Source organism: Gorilla gorilla, chromosome 1 (genome assembly GCF_029281585.2).
Source record: "Gorilla gorilla gorilla isolate KB3781 chromosome 1, NHGRI_mGorGor1-v2.1_pri, whole genome shotgun sequence".
In the NCBI taxonomy this organism is placed as follows: Eukaryota; Metazoa; Chordata; class Mammalia; order Primates; family Hominidae; genus Gorilla; species Gorilla gorilla.
The window spans coordinates 187,082,501-187,101,563 of record NC_073224.2 but is presented as its reverse complement, the minus strand read 5'-3'; the positions used below and the strand labels follow the sequence as shown (position 1 = coordinate 187,101,563).

The following is a 19,063-nucleotide window of genomic DNA, read 5'->3' as shown; positions in this document are numbered from 1 at the left end:
ATTTCTTACTGGGCTGGCTTATCCTCTTTTTCTTCTGGTCTCAGTTACATATTATCTTTGTATGGAGGCTTCCCTCTCCTACCCTTCCTAAAACCTAAATTTTAGGCTTTTATGTGTTTCCATCAGATAACCAAAATTTAAAATTCTTTTATTTAATTGAGAAAAGCCAACTTTTGTTCTGTCTGCCTTCTACTCTTTTTTTTTTTCTTTTGTACTTGGCTTAGAGAAGGTGTTGACTAAGTGTTCTAAATAAAAATAATGGAATAGCTAATAATGTACTTGATGACCATATACAAAGAACTGGACTAAGTGCTCACTAAACTTAAATTTTTTTTCATTTAATCCTCACAACAACTGTAAGAAGTAGTTGTAATTTATTTTATAGAAAGAAAATAGATCACAAAGCTACTAAGTGGCAGAACTTGGGTTTAGAACCGAGGTTTGAGGCGTCTTAACATTGCTTTCCTTATACCGCAATTGATTATTCATTAGAGCATCTAACTCCCTCCCTGTCTCTTTGGTTTTTAGGAACTTCTAGCAATAGTAAAACAGAAGACTACTGAGAATTTAGATGATGTCACCTTCTTGTTTACTTTGAAAGCACTTTGGAATCTTACAGATGGGTCTCCAGCTGCCTGCAAGCACTTCATTGAAAATCAAGGATTGCAAATCTTCATCCAAGTCTTGGAGGTGGGAAGACAGGATTGAGTTTATATGTAAAGTTCTTTTCTTCATGATAAAGTAACCTGTATGTATATATTTTTTTGACAGACCTTTTCAGAGTCAGCAATACAAAGCAAAGTACTTGGTCTTTTGGTAAGGTGAATTGTTTTGAATTAATTTTAATTGCTTAAAAGCAAAACCTAACACTTATATAGTACCTACTATATGCTAGGCACTATTGTAAGCAATTTACATGTATAAACTCATTTAATCTTTACATTAGCCCTACAGAGTAAATACTATTATATATCAGTTATCTATTGTTGTGAACAAACTATAGCTTAGTGGCTTAAAACAGTAGCCATTTAATTTACTTATGAATCTGTGGGTCAGTAGTTTGAGCTCAGCTCAGCTGTAAAGTTCTTCTGGTCTGTCTGGTCTCATGTGGGGTCACTTATGTAGCTGCAGTCATCTGGTAGCTTGACTGGGGCTGGAGGGTCTAAGATGGCCTGACTCTCATGTCTGACAGTTGGTGCTGCTTACCAGCTGGCGGGCTTTGTGTCCACAGGCTTCTCCACATGGCAGTCTCTAGAGGGCAGGCCCCACTGTCCAAGTGCTTTTTAAACCTCTGCTTATATCACCTTGCTAATGTTTCATAGGACAACACAGGTTATATATTTAAGCCCAGATTAAAGGCAGTAAAGTCACATTGCTACGGGGTGTATATACAGGGATAGGAAAAGTTGTGTTATTTTTGTATTCTACCATACACTGTTATCCATGTTTCATAGACAATCTGAGTCCCAGAAATGCCGTTTATCCTAATTAGAACTCAAACTCGGCCAGGCACGGTGGCTCATGCCTGTAATCCCAGCACTTTGGGAGGCCGAGGTGGGTGGATCACCTGAGGTCAGAAGTTCAAGACCAACCTGGCCAACATGGTGAAACCCTGTCTCTACTAAAAATACAAAAATTAGCTGGGCATGGTAGCACATGCCTGTAATCCCAGCTACTTGGGAGGCTGAGGCAGGAGAATTGCTTGAACCTGGGAGGTAGAGATTGAAATGAACCAAGATCGTGCCACTGCACTCCAACTGCACTCCAGCCTGGGCAACAAGAACGAAACTCTGCTCAAAAAAACCAAAAACAAACAACCCAAAAAACCCAAACTCAGTCAGTCTGGCTCCAGACCCTCTGATATTAATCACTTTACTATACTACTTCTTTATCCAGGAAGTCTATTTTTTAGCAATTTCTTTGTTGATACTTATGTACTGACTCTCAATCAAGGTATTCTACAATTGAGAAATTTCTTCATTTCCTAAAGCTAAAGGTGAAGATTTTTCAATAAGTAATAAAGACATATAGTAAGCACCTGCACTTTGCCATGCCATATGCATTGGAAAAACACGGATGCATGAAATATGTCAAGGTGATGGTGCTCATAACTTTGGGAAGGCAGTGTTAGACGTGTACAAATAGGTATCTGATTTACAACTGACAAGTGAGTGCTGCAAGAGAGGCACTGAGTCCATTGGGACCCTTGGTTCTAGATCCTGAACTCGTTGAAAACATGGAGGGACTGTGCCTTATCTTCGTGTATCTCACACATACAGGACTCACAACAAAGTAGATGTGACAGGCTTCACAGAGAGGAGTAAATGATTAATACTGGAAATCTGGAAGGTACGGAAAAGTATAAAGAAGGGACAAAGTCATTTTTGGCTAGGGAAGATTATTTATAATGTAATCAATAAGTGTAATCATTGAGGAACACTGTAAAATGGAATGGTTAGAATTTGGGGAAAAGGTGGGAAGGTGAAAAGGAATGGGAAATAATGCCAGAAAGTTGGATTGATGCCTCATATATCCTGTACAATTCTACATATCCTACCAGCTGACCTAAAAGATCTTCCACTTTTCTTATTTATTTATTTATTTATTTTTGTCTCGCTCTTGTCACCCAGGCTGGAGTGCAATGGTGTGATCTCGGCTCACTGCAACCTCTGCCTCCCGGGTTCAAGTGATTCTCCCACTTCAGTCTCCCGAGTAGCTGGGATTGCAAGCATGCGCCACCACGCCCAGCTAATTTTTGTATTTTTTTTAGTAGAGACAGGGTTTCACCATGTTAGCCAGGATGGTCTCAATCTCTTGACCTTGTGATCCGCCTGCCTCAGCCTCCCAAAGTGCTGGGATTATAGGCGTGAGCTACTGCACCCAGCCCACTTTTTTTTTTTTTGAGAGATCCAGAATGTGTATAAGAAAAATCTTGGGACTCACCTGTGGTGCCCCTCTCAGATGTGCTAAGAATGTCTTGTTAGGGGGTAACATATGATAGACTTAACACTGAAATCATGCGTACATGAGAGATATAGCTGGTCTTGGGAAAAACAGGCGTGGGGGGGACATCTCAATTTCTGCTTCAATCTTTAGTGTCCTATGTGCCTCAATATACTAGTGTCTAGAGTGTGCTTTCCTGAATGGTTCATCAGAAGCAGCAGTTAACGCTAACACAAACTGCTGTGTTTACTTTGACTGTTTCACCTCATTAAACCTTTGGTTTTTCATTTTTGTAGACAGACTCTCCCAGTGATTCCAGCCTTCTGGCATTGACATCCCCTACCCTTGAGTGTGGACAGGACCTGTTTCTTGATTCTAGCCAAGGGAATATGGCAAAGATGATAAAATATCACTCCCATGATTATGTTACTATATACTTATATATATGTATCTGTCTTGCTAGCAGGCCCACTGTAGGGACTCTTTCTCTCTGGCCCTGAAGGAGCAAACAGTCATGAAGTAAGTGGTTGGAGGAGGGAGAAGCCCACCTTTTAAGGAACCTGGGGCAGCTTCTAGGAGCTGAACGTGGCCTCTAGCAAGAAACTGAATCACTCAGTCCTGCAGCCACCGGAAATGAATTCTGCCAGCAGTCTGAGTGAGGTTGGCAGTAAATTCTCCCCCAGTGGAGCCTCCAGGTGAAAATGCAGCCCAGCCAACACTTTGATTGCAGCCCTGTGAGATCTCAGAGAAGAGGGTCTAGCTAAGTCATGCTGAGACTCCTGCCCCACAGAAACTAGGGAATCATAAATGCATGTTGTTTTACGCCACTAAGTTTGTGGTAATTTGTTACACAGCATAGAAAACTAGTGTAACATATAAAATAAAATACTGCCTGACTTTCATTGTTGTTGTTAAAAGATAACGTAACATTGAGCAGGCCTTCAGTAATGTTAAGTATTTGAGTTAGGGCTTGATTTGTATTCTAGTTCATCCAGTTATTAGCAGTGTGAACTTGACAAGTTTGTCTTGCTTAGTGTCACATTTCTTTGTAGTAGTATTTTAAAGATTAAATGAGATAAGGTAGATAAAAAGACAATTTTATTTATCTAGTACTGTGCCTGGCACTTAGTAAGTACTTATTTAGTGATTGTTGTTAATGATCATCCTCATCAAGGGAGTTGGATTGTGGGTTTTAGGCTAGCTTGAGGCGGAGGCGGGTATAAGAGTAAGAGTTCTGAATTTATCTGACCTGAGAAGCAGGAAAGTGAAAAAAGCCAATTCCTGATTCTCCCCTCCCTTCTTGTCTCTGGGGTTCTCTGCTCCATCTGACCTGTAGAACAACATAGCAGAAGTCAGAGAGCTCTCTTCCAAGCTGGTGACCGAAGATGTGCTGAAGCATATCAACAGTTTACTCTGTAGCAGGGAAATGGAAGTCAGCTATTTTGCTGCAGGTATCATAGCCCACCTGACATCTGACAGACAGCTTTGGATATCCCGTGACTTCCAGAGGCGTACTCTTCTCCGAGATCTGGTACAGGAACCACATTCTTATTTACAAAATCCAGAGTAATCTCTAATTACAGAAAATGTAGTTTCCTAAATCATAATGATTGTAGAAAGTGGGAAAAATATAGAAAAACTTATTACTAACCCATATCTTTCCATCCAGAACTATCTCTGTTAACATTTTGTTGCATGTGACTTATTTCGGTCCTCTTTCTCATCAGCTTTTTTTAAAAAAACTATTTACTTTATTGATGTTTCTTTTTTTTTTTGAGACAGGGTCTGTCTCCCAGGGTGGAGCACAGTGGCACAATTCACAGCACACTGCAGCCTCAACCTCGGAGGCTTAGGTGGTCCTCCCACCTCAACCTCCCAAGTAGCTGAGACTGTAGGTGTGTGCCACCACACCCAGCTAAGTTTTGTATTTTTTGTAGATGGGGTTTTGCCGTGTTGGCCAGGCTGTTCTCAAACTCCTGAGCTCAAGCGATCTACCTACCTTGGCCTCCCAAAGTGCTGGGAATACAGGCATGAGCCATCGTGCCTAGCCAACTTCCTTATTTCTAAATAACATATTATGCTGCTGTTCTTGACTTTATCGCTTTAGGAATCTATCAATTCATTTTCCCACTTTGGGAAACTAAGATTCTTTTTCTCACTGTTTCTATGCACAGCCTTTCTAAGTGTATACTCAAGGTATAAATCTTCATACATATTCTGTACACTTCACCTTCTCAGGACTTTCTTTCCCAGAGCCTTTGCATTCCTTCCATGTGGTCTGCTTGTTTTGTACACCGTATATGGTGGACTGCTGTCATCCTCGGACTCCCTTTGCCTCTCTTGTGTTGGATTCCGTGTTTCCTGGCTTATGTGCCTCCCTGTATCTTGGTTTACTCCCACCTTTTGTTGGACCATATTCTCCAGTAGCTTCCTAAGAAGAGAGTCATGAAATGAGACCATACCTGTTTAAAAAGGCCTTTATTTTACCCTCACATTTAATTGATCAAATGGCTGGGTATAGAATTCTAGCTTTGAAATATTTTTCCTTCATAATTTAAAAATGTTTGCTCCATTGTCTTTTACTTGTCAGGATCACTGTTGAGAACTCCTGTGCAATTTTCTTTTAAGCTTTAAGGTTTTTGTCCTTTGTCCTCAGTGTTCAGAAATCACAATGGCTTACCTTGTGGGTTTATTTTCATTTTTTTGTTTATTTTTTGTTAATTTTTTTCTTCTTTGTGGGTTTATTTTCATATATTGTGTTGGGTACTTATCAGTCAGGAAGCTCATTTCCTCCCTGGGACATTTCTTTAATCATTTTTTTCTGGGATGTTGGCCTTCCCAGACTCATCTTTTCATATCTAGCTCATTTATCTTTTTTGTTCTGAATCCTCTTCTAAAAATATAATATCCTGTTTTTGTTTCATAGTTCTATATCTATTTTTCTCTTTATCTCTTTGAACGTAATAATGATAATTTTAAATTTTATTTTATTTTATTTTATCTTTTTGAGATAGGCTCTCACTCTGTTGTCCAGGTTGGAGTGCAGTGGCACCATCTCAGCTCACTGCAACCTCTGCCTCCTGGGTTCAAGTGATTCTCCTGCCTCAGCCTCCCAAGTGGCTGGGATTACAGGTGTGGTAATGCACACCTGTAAAAACACAATAATTGTTGTGTTTTTAGTAGAGATGATTTCACTATGTTGGCCAAGCTGGTCTAGAACTCCTGACCTCAAGTGATCCACCTGCCTTGGCCTCCTAAAGTGCTAGGATTACAGGTGTGAGCCACCACGCCCGGCCAATTTAAAAAAAAGATTTTTTTTTTTTTGAGACTTGGTCTGTTGCCTGGGCTGGAGTGCAGTGGTGTGATCTCAGCTCATTGCATCCTCCACCTCCTGGGTTCAAGTGATCCTCCCACCTCAGCCTCCCAAGTTGCTGGACTACAGCTGCATGCCACCACACCTAGCTAACTTTTGTACTTTTAGTAGTGACAGGGTTTCACCATGTTGGCCAGGCTAGTCGCAAACTCCTGACCTCAAGGGATCTGCCCACCTCAGCCTCCAAAAGTGCTGGGATTACATGCATGAGCCATCATGCCCAGCCTAATTTTTAAGTTTTCCTGTTCGTCCAAGGCTACTGTTTCCTGCAAATTGCTTTTTTTCCTATTTATTTTGTTCCATTGTGTTAGAGATTTTCCTAAAGTTAGGGTGATCCTGAGCTGTCCATGGGGACACCTAAGAGTGGGACTGATTGAAAACTGCAGACAGGTAGAATGTGTCAGAGGCTCGCTCTGTCACCCAGGCTGGAGTGCAATGGCACGATCGTAGCTCACTGCCGCCTCTGCCTCCTCGGTTCAAGTGATCCCTCTGCCTCCCGAGTAGCTGGGATTACAGGTGCCTGCCACCATGCCCAGTTAATTTTTGTATATATTTTTTTAGTAGAGACGGGGTTTCACCATGTTGGTCAGGCTTGTCTCCAACTCCTGACCTTAGGTGATCCACCCACCTCGGCCTCCCAAAGTGCTGGGATTACAGGAGTCAGGCACTGCACCCGGCCAATAAATAAAATTAAAAAAAAAAAATTAGCTGGGCGTGGCCAGGCACGGTGGCTCACGCCTGTAATCCCAGCACTTTGGGAGGCCGAGGTGGGCAGATCATGAGGTCTGGAGATCGAGATCCTCCTGGCTAACATGGTGAAACCCTGTCTCTACTAAAAATACAAAAAATTAGCCGGGCGTGGTGGCGGGCACCTGTAGTCCCAGCTACTTGGGAGGCTGAGGCAGGAGAATGGCGTGAACCTGGGAGGCGGAGCTTGCAGTGAGCCGAGATCGTGCCATTGCACTCCAGCCTGGGCAACAGAGTGAGACTGCCTCAAAAAAAAAAAAAAAAAAAAAGCCGGGCATGGTGGTGGGCACCGGTAATCCCAGCTACTTGGGAGGCTGAGACAGGAGAATTGCTTGAACTCAGGAAGCAGAGGTTACAGTGAGCTGAGATAGTGCCATTGCACTCCAGCCTGGGCAACAAGAGTGAAAATTCATATTAAAAAAAAAAATTATAAGCTTAATTGTCAGTAGTCTGAAAGCCTAGTAAAAGGAGAGAGTTGAGGGGCAGGGGATCTCAACATTTAGTATTTAGGTTTTAACTCCAGACACACCCCTGTTTTTATCATGGTGTTCCTACCCTGAATTGTTTATGGGGTTGCCCAGTCCAGATGTTTTTATTAAGGATCACAGAAGAGATTGGGGAGTCCGAATCCTTTGAACCAGTCTTCCTATTTTCTTTTTCTTTCTTTCTTTTTTTTTTTTCCCAAGATGGAGTCTCACTCTGTTGTCCAGGCTGGAGTGCAGTGCAGTGGCGCCATCTCAGCTCACTGCAACCTCTCCCTCCTGGCTTCAAGCGGTTCTCCTGCCTCAGTCTCCTGAGTAGCTGGGATTATAGGCACACACCACCATACCCGGCTAATTTTTGGATTTTTTTTCTTTTTTTTTTTTTTTTTATTTTTTATTTTTATTGATCATTCTTGGGTGTTTCTCGCAGAGGGGGATTTGGTAGGGTTACAGGACAATAGTGGAGGGAAGGTCAGCAGATAAGCAAGTGAACAAAGTTCTCTGGTTTCCCTAGGCAGAGGACCCTGCGGCCTTCCGCAGTGTTTGTGTCCCTGGGTACTTGAGATTAGGGAGTGGTGATGGCTCTTAACGAGCATGCTGCCTTCAAGCATCTGTTTAACAAAGCACATCTTGCACCGCCCTTAATCCATTCAACCCTGAGTGGATACAGCACATGTTTCAGAGAGCACAGGGTTGGGGGTAGGGTCACAGATCAACAGGATCCCAAGGCAGAAGAATTTTTTCTTAGTACAGAACAAAATGAAAAGTCTCCCATGTCTACCTCTTTCTACACAGACACGGCAACCATCCGATTTCTCAATCTTTTCCCCACCTTTCCCCCCTTTCCATTCCACAAAACCGCCATTGTCATCATGACCCGTTCTCAATGAGCTGTTGGGTACACCTCCAAGCCGGGGTGGTGGCCGGGCAGAGGGGCTCCTCACTTCCCAGTAGGGGCGGCCGGGCAGAGGTGCCCCTCACCTCCCGGACGGGGTGGCTGGCCGGGCAGGGGGCTGACCCCCCCCACCTCCCTCCTGGTCGGGGCGGCTGGCCGGGCAGAGGGGCTCCTCACTTCCCAGTAGGGGCGGCCGGGCAGAGGCGCCCCTCACCTCCCGGATGGGGCGGCTGGCCAGGCGGGGGGCCGAACCCCCACCTCCCTCCCGGACAGGGCGGCAGGCTGGGCAGTGGGCTGACCCCCCACCTCCCTCCCGGACGGGGCGGCTGGCCAGGCGGGGGGCTGACCCCCTACCTCCCTCCCGGACAGGGTGGCAGGCTGGGCGGTGGGCTGACCCCCCCACCTCCCTCCCGGACGGGGCGGCTGGCCGGGCTGAGGGGCTCCTCACTTCCCAGTAGGGGCGGCCGGGCAGAGGCGCCCCTCACCTCCCGGACGGGGCGGCTTGCTTGGCGGGGGGCTGACCCCCCCACCTCCCTCCCGGACGGGGTGGCTGGCCGGGCTGAGGGGCTCCTCACTTCCCAGTAGGGGCGGCCGGGCAGAGGCGCCCCTCACCTCCCGGACAGGGTGGCTGGCCGGGCGGGGGGCTGATCCCTCCACCTCCCTCCCGGACGGGGTGGCTGGCCGGGTGGGGGGCTGACCCCCCCACCTCCCTCCCGGACGAGGTGGCTGCCGGGCGGAGACGCTCCTCACTTCCCAGACGGGGTGGCTGCTGGGCGGAGGGGCTCCTCACTTCTCGGGCGGGGCGGCTGCCGGGCGGAGGGGCTCCTCACTTCTCAGACGGGGCGGTTGCCAGGCAGAGGGTCTCCTCACTTCTCAGACGGGGCGGCCGGGCAGAGACGCTCCTCACATCCCGGACTGGGCGGCAGGGCAGAGGTGCTCCCCACATCTCAGACGATGGGCGGCCGGGCAGAGAGGCTCCTCACTTCCCAGATGTGATGGCGGCTGGGAAGAGGCGCTCCTTGTTTCCTAGATGGAATGGCGGCCGGGCAGAGACGCTCCTCACTTTCCAGACTGGGCAGCCAGGCAGAGGGGCTCCTCACATCCCGGACGATGGGCGGCCAGGCGGAGACGCTCCTCACTTCCCAGACGGGGCGGCAGCCGGGCAGAGGCTGCAATCTCGGCACTTTGGGAGGCCAAGGCAGGCGGCTGGGAGGTGGTTGTAGCGGGCCAAGATCACGCCACTGCACTCCAGCCTGGGCACCATTGAGCACTGAGTTAACCAGACTCTGTCTGCAATCCCGGCACCTCGGGAGGCCGAGGCTGGCTGATCACTCGCGGTTAGGAGCTGGAGACCAGCCCGGCCAACACAGCGAAACCCCGTCTCCACCAAAAAAATACGAAAACCAGTCAGGCGGGGCGGTGCGCGCCTGCAATCGCAGGCACTCGGCAGGCTGAGGCAGGAGAATCAGGCAGGGAGGTTGCAGTGAGCTGAGATGGCAGCAGTACCGTCCAGCTTCGGCTCGGCATCAGAGGGAGACCGTGGAAAGAGGGGAGAGGGGAGAGGGGAGAGGGGAGAGGGGAGAGGGGAGAGGGAGAGGGAGAGGGAGAGGGGAGAGGGGAGAGGGAGAGGGAGAGGGAGAGGGAGAGGGAGAGGGAGAGGGAGAGGGAGAGGGAGAGGGAGAGGGAGAGGGAGAGGGAGAGGGAGAGGGAGAGGGAGAGGGAGAGGGAGAGGGAGAGGGAGAGGAGGGAGAGGGAGAGCATTTTTGGATTTTTTTAGTAGAGACGGGGTTTCACCGTGTTGGCCAGGCTGGTCTCAAACTCCTGACCCCAGGTGATCTACCCGCCTTGGCCTCCCAAGTGCTGAGATTACAGGCATGAGCCACCGTGCCCGGCCCACTCCTCTTATTTACAGCCCCACTGTAATTTCACTTCAGGAAGTACCTCATGTGCCAAATTTTTAAGTCTCTTAGGGGTTCTCTTCAAATTGGTTTGTGTTTTTTGTTTTGTTTTGTTTTGTGTTTTGTTTTTTGGGTTTTTTTTTTTTTTTTTGAGATGCCTGGCTAATTTTTTTTTGTATTTTTAGTAGAAACGGGGTTTCACCATGTTAGCCAGGTTGTTCTCAATCTCTTGACCTTGTGATCCGCCCGCCTTGGCCTCCCAAAGTGCTGGGATTACAGGCGTGAGCCACTGTGCCCAGCCTGGTTTGTGTTTTAACCTTTCCAAGTGCTAGGTATTAAATCAGTTACCATTTTTCCATGTGCATTGTTCTTTGTGTTCTTTGTGCATCTTTCTGTTAATGGTATTATGGAGGAGTAGAGGTAAATGTGTGCTCAGTCCAGCATCTTTAAACACATGCCCCTTGTTCTTGTAATTTTTCCCACATTGTTAAGATATTCTGTGTATATAATCGTTATGTGATTGATATTTTGCCAAGTAGATGTGTCTAAATTTGTTCAATCGTTCCCAGATTTTGAAACATTTTGTTGTAAATGATGGATTATTCAAATCTTGGTTTCTCTCTCTTGTTTTTGGAGTAGCATGCAACCATACAGAATTGGCCAAGTTCAAGTTGTAAGATGACAGCATTGGTGACCTATAGGTAATTTCATGGTGTTGTGCTTTTATTCTTTTTTTTTTTCTTTTTTTTATTTTTGAGACAGAGTCTTGCTCGGTCACGCAGGCTGGAGTGCAGTGGCACAATCTTGGCTCACTGCAAGCTCCACCTCCCGGGTTCACGCCATTCTCCTGCCTCAGCCTCCTGAGTAGCTGGGACTACAGGCACCCGCCACCATGCCCGGCTAATTTTTTTGTATTTTTAGTAGAGATGGGGTTTCACCATGTTAGCCAGGATGGTCTCGATCTCCTGACCTCGTGATCTGCCCGCCTCGGCCTCCTAAAGTTCTGGGATTACAGGCGTGAGCCACCGTGCCTGGCCCAACATTGTGCTTTTCTTAAAGGCTGTACTCAGTGATACAGTGATAACGTGTTAGAGTCAGTTAGCCTTATGTTCAAATCCTATTTCTCTGTGATATTGGGAAAGTCATTTCTAGAAGGTCAGCTTTCCTTGTCTGTAAAATGAGGCTGACAGTGTGCAAGATTGAGGATGCAATGAGATACTGAACATAATAAAGGGTTTAATACAGAATGCAATTTCTTAAATAATAGCTTCATTGTATGCTCGGTCACAGGGAGAAGTTGACCCTGTGGGGAAAATGTTTAAAATTTGAAAATTCTTTTTTTTTCAACCTTTTGAGTCAGGGTCTCTCTCTGTTGCCCAGGCTGGAGCTGGAATGCAGTGGCGGGATCACATCTCAATGCAGCCTTGACTTCCCAGGCTCAAGTGATCCTCCCACTTGTGAATCCTCCCACTTGGCCCTACAGGTGTGTGCCACCAGGCCCAGCTAATTTTTTTTTTTTTTTTTTTTTTGTAGAGACGGGGGCTCACCTTGTTGCCTAGGCTGGTCCCGAATTCCTAAGCTCAAGCAATCCACCTACCTTGGCCTCCCAAAGTGCTGGGATTACAGGCATGAGCCACCATGCCCGGCCGTGAAAATTATATACATTATTATATTAATTATATAGTATAAATTATTATATCCCTGAGCACTGGCCTAACTGTTCTGGATTAACATCTTTGTACTTTTTTTTGTTTTAGATCTTTCAAGACATTTTTCCCTCTCCTTGGCAACTTCTCTCAACCAGAGGTTCAGCTCTGGGCACTATGGGCTATGTATCATGTCTGCAGTAAAAATCGTATGTATTCAACATATATTCAAAACATAATAGTTTTCCAGCTATTTTTCTGTGTAATGATTAAGTTCAAGATGGATGTGCAAAAATTGTCTACCTCTGTCCTCTGAATTTAGGTGTGTTTAAAAAGAAACTGAAAAAAGATATTACTAGCTTAAAACAATGCTTCAGAATTAGTAATCTATTTGGGGGTAGATAGCAAGCAAAATAAAAAGTAAAAGTTTGCTCCTACTTGTATTCCCCACAGACAAGCACCATTAATAATTTGATACCTAATCTCCCAGATACTTTTCTATATCCATGCTATATTTAGTATGTGCTATATATATGAAATATATTTTTTAACAAAATGGGCTCATTCTGTGCATGCTGTCCTATAGCTTGGTCTTTTCACTCAACAGTTTATTGCTGACACTCTTCCTTTAGTAAAACATGGACCTGCTTCTGTGTAATGGTCTCTGGGAGACTGGGAGGCCAGGAGTCAGGGGTTATTTCCCAGACAGATTAAATATTTCTGCATGTTTTGCAATTTAAAATCCCTTTTGAGGCCAGGTGAGGTGTCTCCCAAAGTGCTGGGATTACAGCACTTTGGGAGGCCGAGGCAGGAGATCGCTTGAGGCCAGGAGTTTGAGACCAGCCTGGGCAACATAGCAAGACCCCACCCATGTTTTTTACATTAAAAAAAAAAAATTAGCCAGGTATGCGTGGCATGCATCTAGTGAAGCCAAGGTGGAAGTATCCCTTAAGCTCAGGATTTCGAGGCTGCAGTGATCTATGTTAGTGCCACTGCACTCTGTCTTAAAAAAATAAAATCCCCTTTGAGAATTTTCCGTTGATATCCTTTGTTGAGACTTGTTATACAATTTTTCATTGTATTATAGGAGATATAAGCTATTATTTTACAACAGGAAACCCAAGAGACAACTTTTAGAATTAAAAGTTTAGCTTGTTGACTAGCTGTAAAGCAAGTGTATAAAAACCAATAGTTTTATAATGCCAGCAAAAATCAGAAAATGTAATTAAGGGAAAATATACCACCACTCACTTTATTAACAAAAACATAAAATATTTAAAAATGCCTTTAACAGGTAATGAGACATGCAGTAAACTATGAGATAATTTAAAAGCCTGAAATAATTATGAGACCATTCCATTTTCTAAGATGGAATGACCTATTAGATATATAGATGTCATTTCTTTTCAGTTTATTAATGTAATATAATTCAAATGAATAGGTAAGAGATGGAGAATCTGAAAATTATTCTAAAGTTTATCTGACAGAATCAACAGGAAAGAACTAACAAAAATGTTTGTTTGTTTGTTTGTTTCTGAGACGGAGTTTCACTCTTGTTGCCCAGGTGGGAGTGCAATGGCGCTATCTTGGCTCACTGCAACCTCTGCCTCCTGGGTTCAAGCAATTCTCCTGCCTCAGCCTCCCGAGTAGCTGGGATTACAGGTGCCCACCACCACACCTGGCTAATTTTTGTATTTTTGTTAGAGACAGAGTTTCACCATGTTGGTCAGGCTGGTCTCGAACTTGTGACCTCAGGTGATCTGCCCGCCTCGGCCTCCCAAAGTGTTGGAATTACAGGCATGAGACACTGCATCTGGCCAGAAAAATGTTTTTTATGGGCTCAGCCTGGTGGCTCAGACTTGTATTCCCAGCACTTTGGGAGGCCAAGATAGGAGGATCACTTGTGCAGGAGTTCAAGGCCACAGTGAGCCATGATCAGGCAACTGCCTACTTCCAGCCTGGGGAACAGAGCAAGACTCCTGTCTCTAAGATAAGAAAGAAGGAAAGAAATGTGGTTTTTAGGAGCTTGCCCATAGACTTCTCTTAACATTGTAAAATGGTGCCATGAGTGGTTCTGACGTATGAATAGATAGATAGCAGATGATTGGATCAGAATAGCCCTGAAACAGACTCACACAGTTATAACAGGAGAAACTAACCGAAACTGGAATTCAGTTGAGTACTTATTATGTGCCAGGCAATGTTATAAGCACTTTATGAATAACTCATTTAATCTTCACAACAACTAGAAGGGTAAGCATCTTATTTTATTTTATTTTTAAAATTTATTTAATTTTAATTTAGTTTAATTTATTTTATTTTTGAGACAGGGTCTCACTTCATTGCCAAGGCTGAAGTGCAGTGGCTTGATCACAGCTCACTGCAGTCTCAGCTCCGGTGATGCTGTCACCTCAGCCTCCCAAATAGCTGGGACTATGGGTGTACACCACCAGGCCTGGGGTTCTCCCCAAAAAGAGCAACACTTACAGTATTTTTATCAGCATCATGTTAGATTTATAAGTCAACCTAAAGATAATTCCCATTCCTATGACAAATGAGTATTTCTTTAAAAAAAGTATTTAATTTTTTTTCTTTTAAATTAAAAAAAAAAAACACCTCAAAACAAAAAGCAACAGGGTCTTGCTATGTTGCCCAGGCTGGTTGTGAACTCCTGGGCTTGAGTGATCCTCCTGCATCAGCCTCCCAAAGTGCTAGGATTACAGGCATGAGCCACCATGTTCAGCCACAAATGAGTATTTCTATCCAAGAACATGACTAGTAAATATATTTTAGTTCTACCTTGTTTTCATATCCTTAAAGATAGTTTAGGTGTTACTATTTTACAGTCAAGGCTTATTTCAATTTGCTAAATACCATTTTTTTTTTTTTTGAGACGGAGTCTCGCTCTGTCACCCAGGCTGGAGTGCAGTGGTGCACTCTTGGCTCACTGCAAGCTTTGCCTCCCGGGTTCACGCCATTCTCCTGCCTCAGCCTCCCAAGTAGCTGGGACTACAGGCACCCGCCACCATGCCCGGCTAAATTTTTTTGTATTTTTAGTAGAGACGGGGTTTCACCGTGTTAGCCAGGATGGTCTCGATCTCCGGACCTCATGATCCACCCGCCTTGGCCTCCCAAAGTGCTGGGATTATAGGCGTGAGCCACGGCGCCTGGCCTCAATTTGCTGAATACCATTTTCTTCGCTCATCACTGCTTGTTTTTTTTTTTTTTTTCTTTTTTTTTTTAACCCCCACCACTCCTTTTCTGGATTCAGGTTTTGATAGTGTATTACTGACAAAATCTCTTTGTCACCCCACCCCTATTCTTACTCTTAAATAATAATATAGCTGGGTGTAGAATTCCAGATAGTTACTTACTTTATTTTAGCATTTGGGAGAAAAATATTTTCTTTTAGTTTTTTTTTTTTTTTTTGGAAGAGTCTCTGTCGCCCAGACTGGAGTGCAGTGGCGTGATCTCTGCCTCACAGGTTCAAGGGGTTCCCCTGCCTCAGCCTTCTGGGTAGCTGGGACTATAGGCATGCACCACCACACCTGGCTAATTTTTTGTGTATTTTTAGTAGAAACCGGGTTTCATCATGTTGGCCATTCTGGGTCTCAAAGTCCTGACCTTAGATGTTTGCCTCAGCCTCCCAGAGTGCTGGGATTACAGGCATGAGCCACGACGCCTGGCCATTTTCATTATTTTCTATTGTTGCTGTTGGGGTCTACTGTCAGCCTGATTATCATTTCTTGATAGGTAATTTTTCTTTTACTTTTTTTTTTGAAACAGGGTCTCACTCTGTCGCCCAGGCTGGAGTGCAGTGGCCCAGTCACAGCTCACTGCAGCTTCAACCTCCTGGGCTCAGGTGACTCTCCCACTTCAGCCTCTTGAATAGCTGGGACTATGTAGCATCACACCCAGCTAATTTTTTTATTTTTTGTAGACACATGGTCTCACTACATTGCCTTGATCTTCCTGCCGAGGCATCCTAAAGTGCTGAGATTACAGGAATGAACCACTATGTCTGGCCTATTTCTCTTTAACTGGGTCTAAATCTTTTTCTTTTCTTTTCTTTTTTTTTTTTTGAGACAGAGTTTCACTCTTGTTGCCTAGGCTGGAGTGCAGTGGCATGATCTCAGCTCACTGCAACCTCTGCCTCCTGGGTTCAAGTGACTCTACTGCCTCAGCCTCCCGAGTAGCTGGGATTACAGAGGCCCACGACTATGCCCGTCTAAGTTTTTGTATTTTTAGTAGAGACGGGATTTCACCGTGTTGGACAGGCTGGTCTCAAACTCCTGACCTCAGGTGATCCACCCACCTCAGCCTTCCAAAGTGCTGGGATTATAGGTGTGAGCCACCGCGCCCAGCCACATCTGGTGTTTTCAACATCATTTAACTAGGATTAAAGATGTTTGGGCCAGGCGCGGTGGCTCACACCTGTAATCCCAGCACTTTGGGAGGCTGAGGCGGGCGGATCATGAGGTCAGGAGATCGAGACCATCCTGGCTAACACGGTGAAACCCCGTCTCTACTAAAAATACAAAAAACTTAGCCGGGCGTGGTGGTGCATGCCTGTAATCCCAGCTACTCAGGAGGCTGAGGCAGGAGAATTGCTTGAGCCCGGGAGGTGGAGGTTGCAGTGAACCGAGATTGCGCCACCGCATTCCAGCCTGGGCAACAAGAGCAAAACTCTGTCTCAAAAAAAAAAAAAGATGTTTGAAGCATAGAGTTGTCTGGAAGTAAACATACTAAAATGAGTATCTGTTACCTCATACAAGCCAAGCAAGTTTTGAAGTACTGCTTTAGAATTGACTCATTTTATCTGTTAATTCCTAGGCCAAAGAGCTTAAACCTTTGTATTGTTTCTTCAGCAAGGTGAATGTGGTGACATGGGAATATTTAAAATGCCAGTTGTCCATGGAGTGTCTCTGCTTGATTTTCTTTCAGCCAGCAAATACTGCAAAATGTTAGTTGAAGAAGAAGGATTGCAGCTTTTGTGTGATATCCAGGAGCACAGTGAGGCAACCCCCAAAGCACAGCAGATTGCAGCCTCCATTCTGGATGACTTCAGAATGCATTTCATGAATTATCAGAGGCCCACTCTGTGTCAAATGCCCTTCTGAACCTAAGGAACTTCAGAGGTGTGTGCTCTTCCTCAATGTCAGGTGTTCTGTCCTGGCAGTAATTGCACATCAGTTGTCATTGGAGTTTGTGAGTTGGCTGTCTCATTGGCCTTTGATTGTTGATTTTATATATGTTACAAAAGGTTGGATTTGTATGATAGCCGTAATCCCAAGTCAAGTTGGACTCATTCTGCAGCCTTTCAGCAGCAATTTTGAAGACTCAAACCGTGGACTCTGGGAAGACCTGGGAGCTTGTGTTGGAACAGCTATGCAAGTTACTTTTCTGTAGCCTTGGACATTTTTTTCCCTTTGGGAGCTTGTCATGGGAGCGGGACCTGTTCACTAGAAGAGAAAGGAAAGACCTACAGGGAGACTTTGATATTTATATTAAATTTCCTTTGTTGTTATCGTCATGTGAAGCTATGAGAAAAGCTTGGGAAGCATATGCTTCAAAATGTGTTTAGAAGGCAGAACCCCTGTTGGAGAGCGGGGAAAAGAATTTATTTATTTATTTATTTATCTATGGCTGGGTATGGTGGCTCACGCCTGTAATCCCAGCACTTTGGGAGGCCAAAGCAGTGGATTGTCTGAACTCAGGAGTTCGAGATCAGCCTTGCCAACGTGGTAAAACTCCGTCTCTACCAAAAAATACAAAAATTAGCTGAGCGTGGTGGTGTGCACCTTTACTCCTAGCTACTTGGAGGCTGAGGTGGGAGGACCACTTGAGCCCAGGAGGCAGAGGTTGCAGTGAGCTGAGATTGCACCACTGCACTCCAGCCTGGATGACAGAGTGAGACCTCATCTCAAATGAATAGAGGGGTGGAGGAAAGAGAAATATATTTTTTTACCTTTTTTTTTTTTTTTTTTTTTTGTGACGGAATCTCGCTCTGTCGCCCAGGCTGGAGTGCAGTGGCACAATCTCGGCTCACTGCAACCTCTGCCTCCCAGGTTCCAGCAATTCTCCTGCCTCAGCCTCCTGAGTAGCTGGGACTACAGGCACATGCCGCCACACCCGGCTAATTTTTGTATTTTTTAGTAGAGACAGGGTTTCACCATATTGGTCAGGCTGGTCTCGACCTCCTGACCTCGTGATCCACCCGTCTCGGCCTCCCAAAGTGCTGGGATTACAGGTGTGAGTCACTGCACCTGGCCTTTTTACAATTTTGGGTGTCTGTCTTTGGCACGTTTCCTGTTATGTGAGCATGACATGCTGTGTATGTGAGTGAGCTTGTAGGGCGTGGTGGGACTTAGGCATTTGCAGACAGTGTTTAGATGAAAGATTATATGTAATGATAAATCTGAATCCCTCCATTTTATTTGTGTGGGACCATGACCAAAAATGGTAGGAAGAGGAAAGGCCAGAAAGAGACTTTGCCAGAGAGTTCACGGAGTTTTCTTACCCAGCATGCTGACTAAAGAAAACATGGGCTTTTCTGAAACCAGCTTCAACTACAGTGTAAACTATATCAGAAGCTTATTTGATAAGCCGTGCGGAGCTGCTCTGAGGAATAGAGTGTGAATTCCTTCCTTGCCTTATTGTTGACTGTTAATGAACATGTTTTGTCATTTATCTGTTTAAGTTTTTCCGAAAATAAAAGTAAATTTCTGTTAGCACATTTTAGGACTAGATTTTTGTGCTTTTAGCTGGCTTGGTTCAGATTCTTAACTAGAGTACTATGTACTGTCTTTGGAAATGAAATGAGGAAGAAGCTCATTCTCTTACTTTAAACCATGTTCCAAACTATTACCAGAGTCCAACCAGATAAGCAGAATTTGTAACCTTACTTCCTTCCATAGTCCTTAAACTGTACTGTATTTTTTCACACTCTTGCATGATTCCAAAAGGATATCTTCCTGACCTGGGTTCTAGTACCTCAGAACATTGTTAACAGATGCTAGCTTATTCTAATGTGAGGATATGTTAGGGGAACTAGTGTGTTAAGTCCAATTCTGTACAAG

The 19,063-nt window shown here is 44.9% G+C and overlaps 1 protein-coding gene across 7 annotated transcripts in view; it reads left to right on the top strand.

The window, feature by feature from the left end:
* The window catches only part of ZYG11A (zyg-11 family member A, cell cycle regulator), a 61,676-nt gene that overhangs the window by 41,593 nt on the left and 1,020 nt on the right, over nt 1–19,063 (top strand). For 3 of the 7 annotated variants that reach the window (XM_004025810.5, XM_055349103.2, XM_063698623.1), the window contains 6 exons: nt 529–690; nt 772–816; nt 4,280–4,474; nt 10,978–11,039; nt 12,096–12,193; nt 16,929–19,063. The exon at nt 16,929–19,063 is cut by the window's right edge and continues 1,020 nt beyond it. In XM_004025810.5, coding sequence (XP_004025859.1) covers nt 529–690; nt 772–816; nt 4,280–4,474; nt 10,978–11,039; nt 12,096–12,193; nt 16,929–17,104 — 738 coding nt within the window. In that variant the 3' untranslated portion in view covers nt 17,105–19,063. The remainder of the gene's footprint in view (nt 1–528; nt 691–771; nt 817–4,279; nt 4,475–10,977; nt 11,040–12,095; nt 12,194–16,928) is intronic. The other 4 variants (XM_055349080.2, XM_055349099.2, XM_055349086.2 and 1 more) reach the window with 4 other exon arrangements.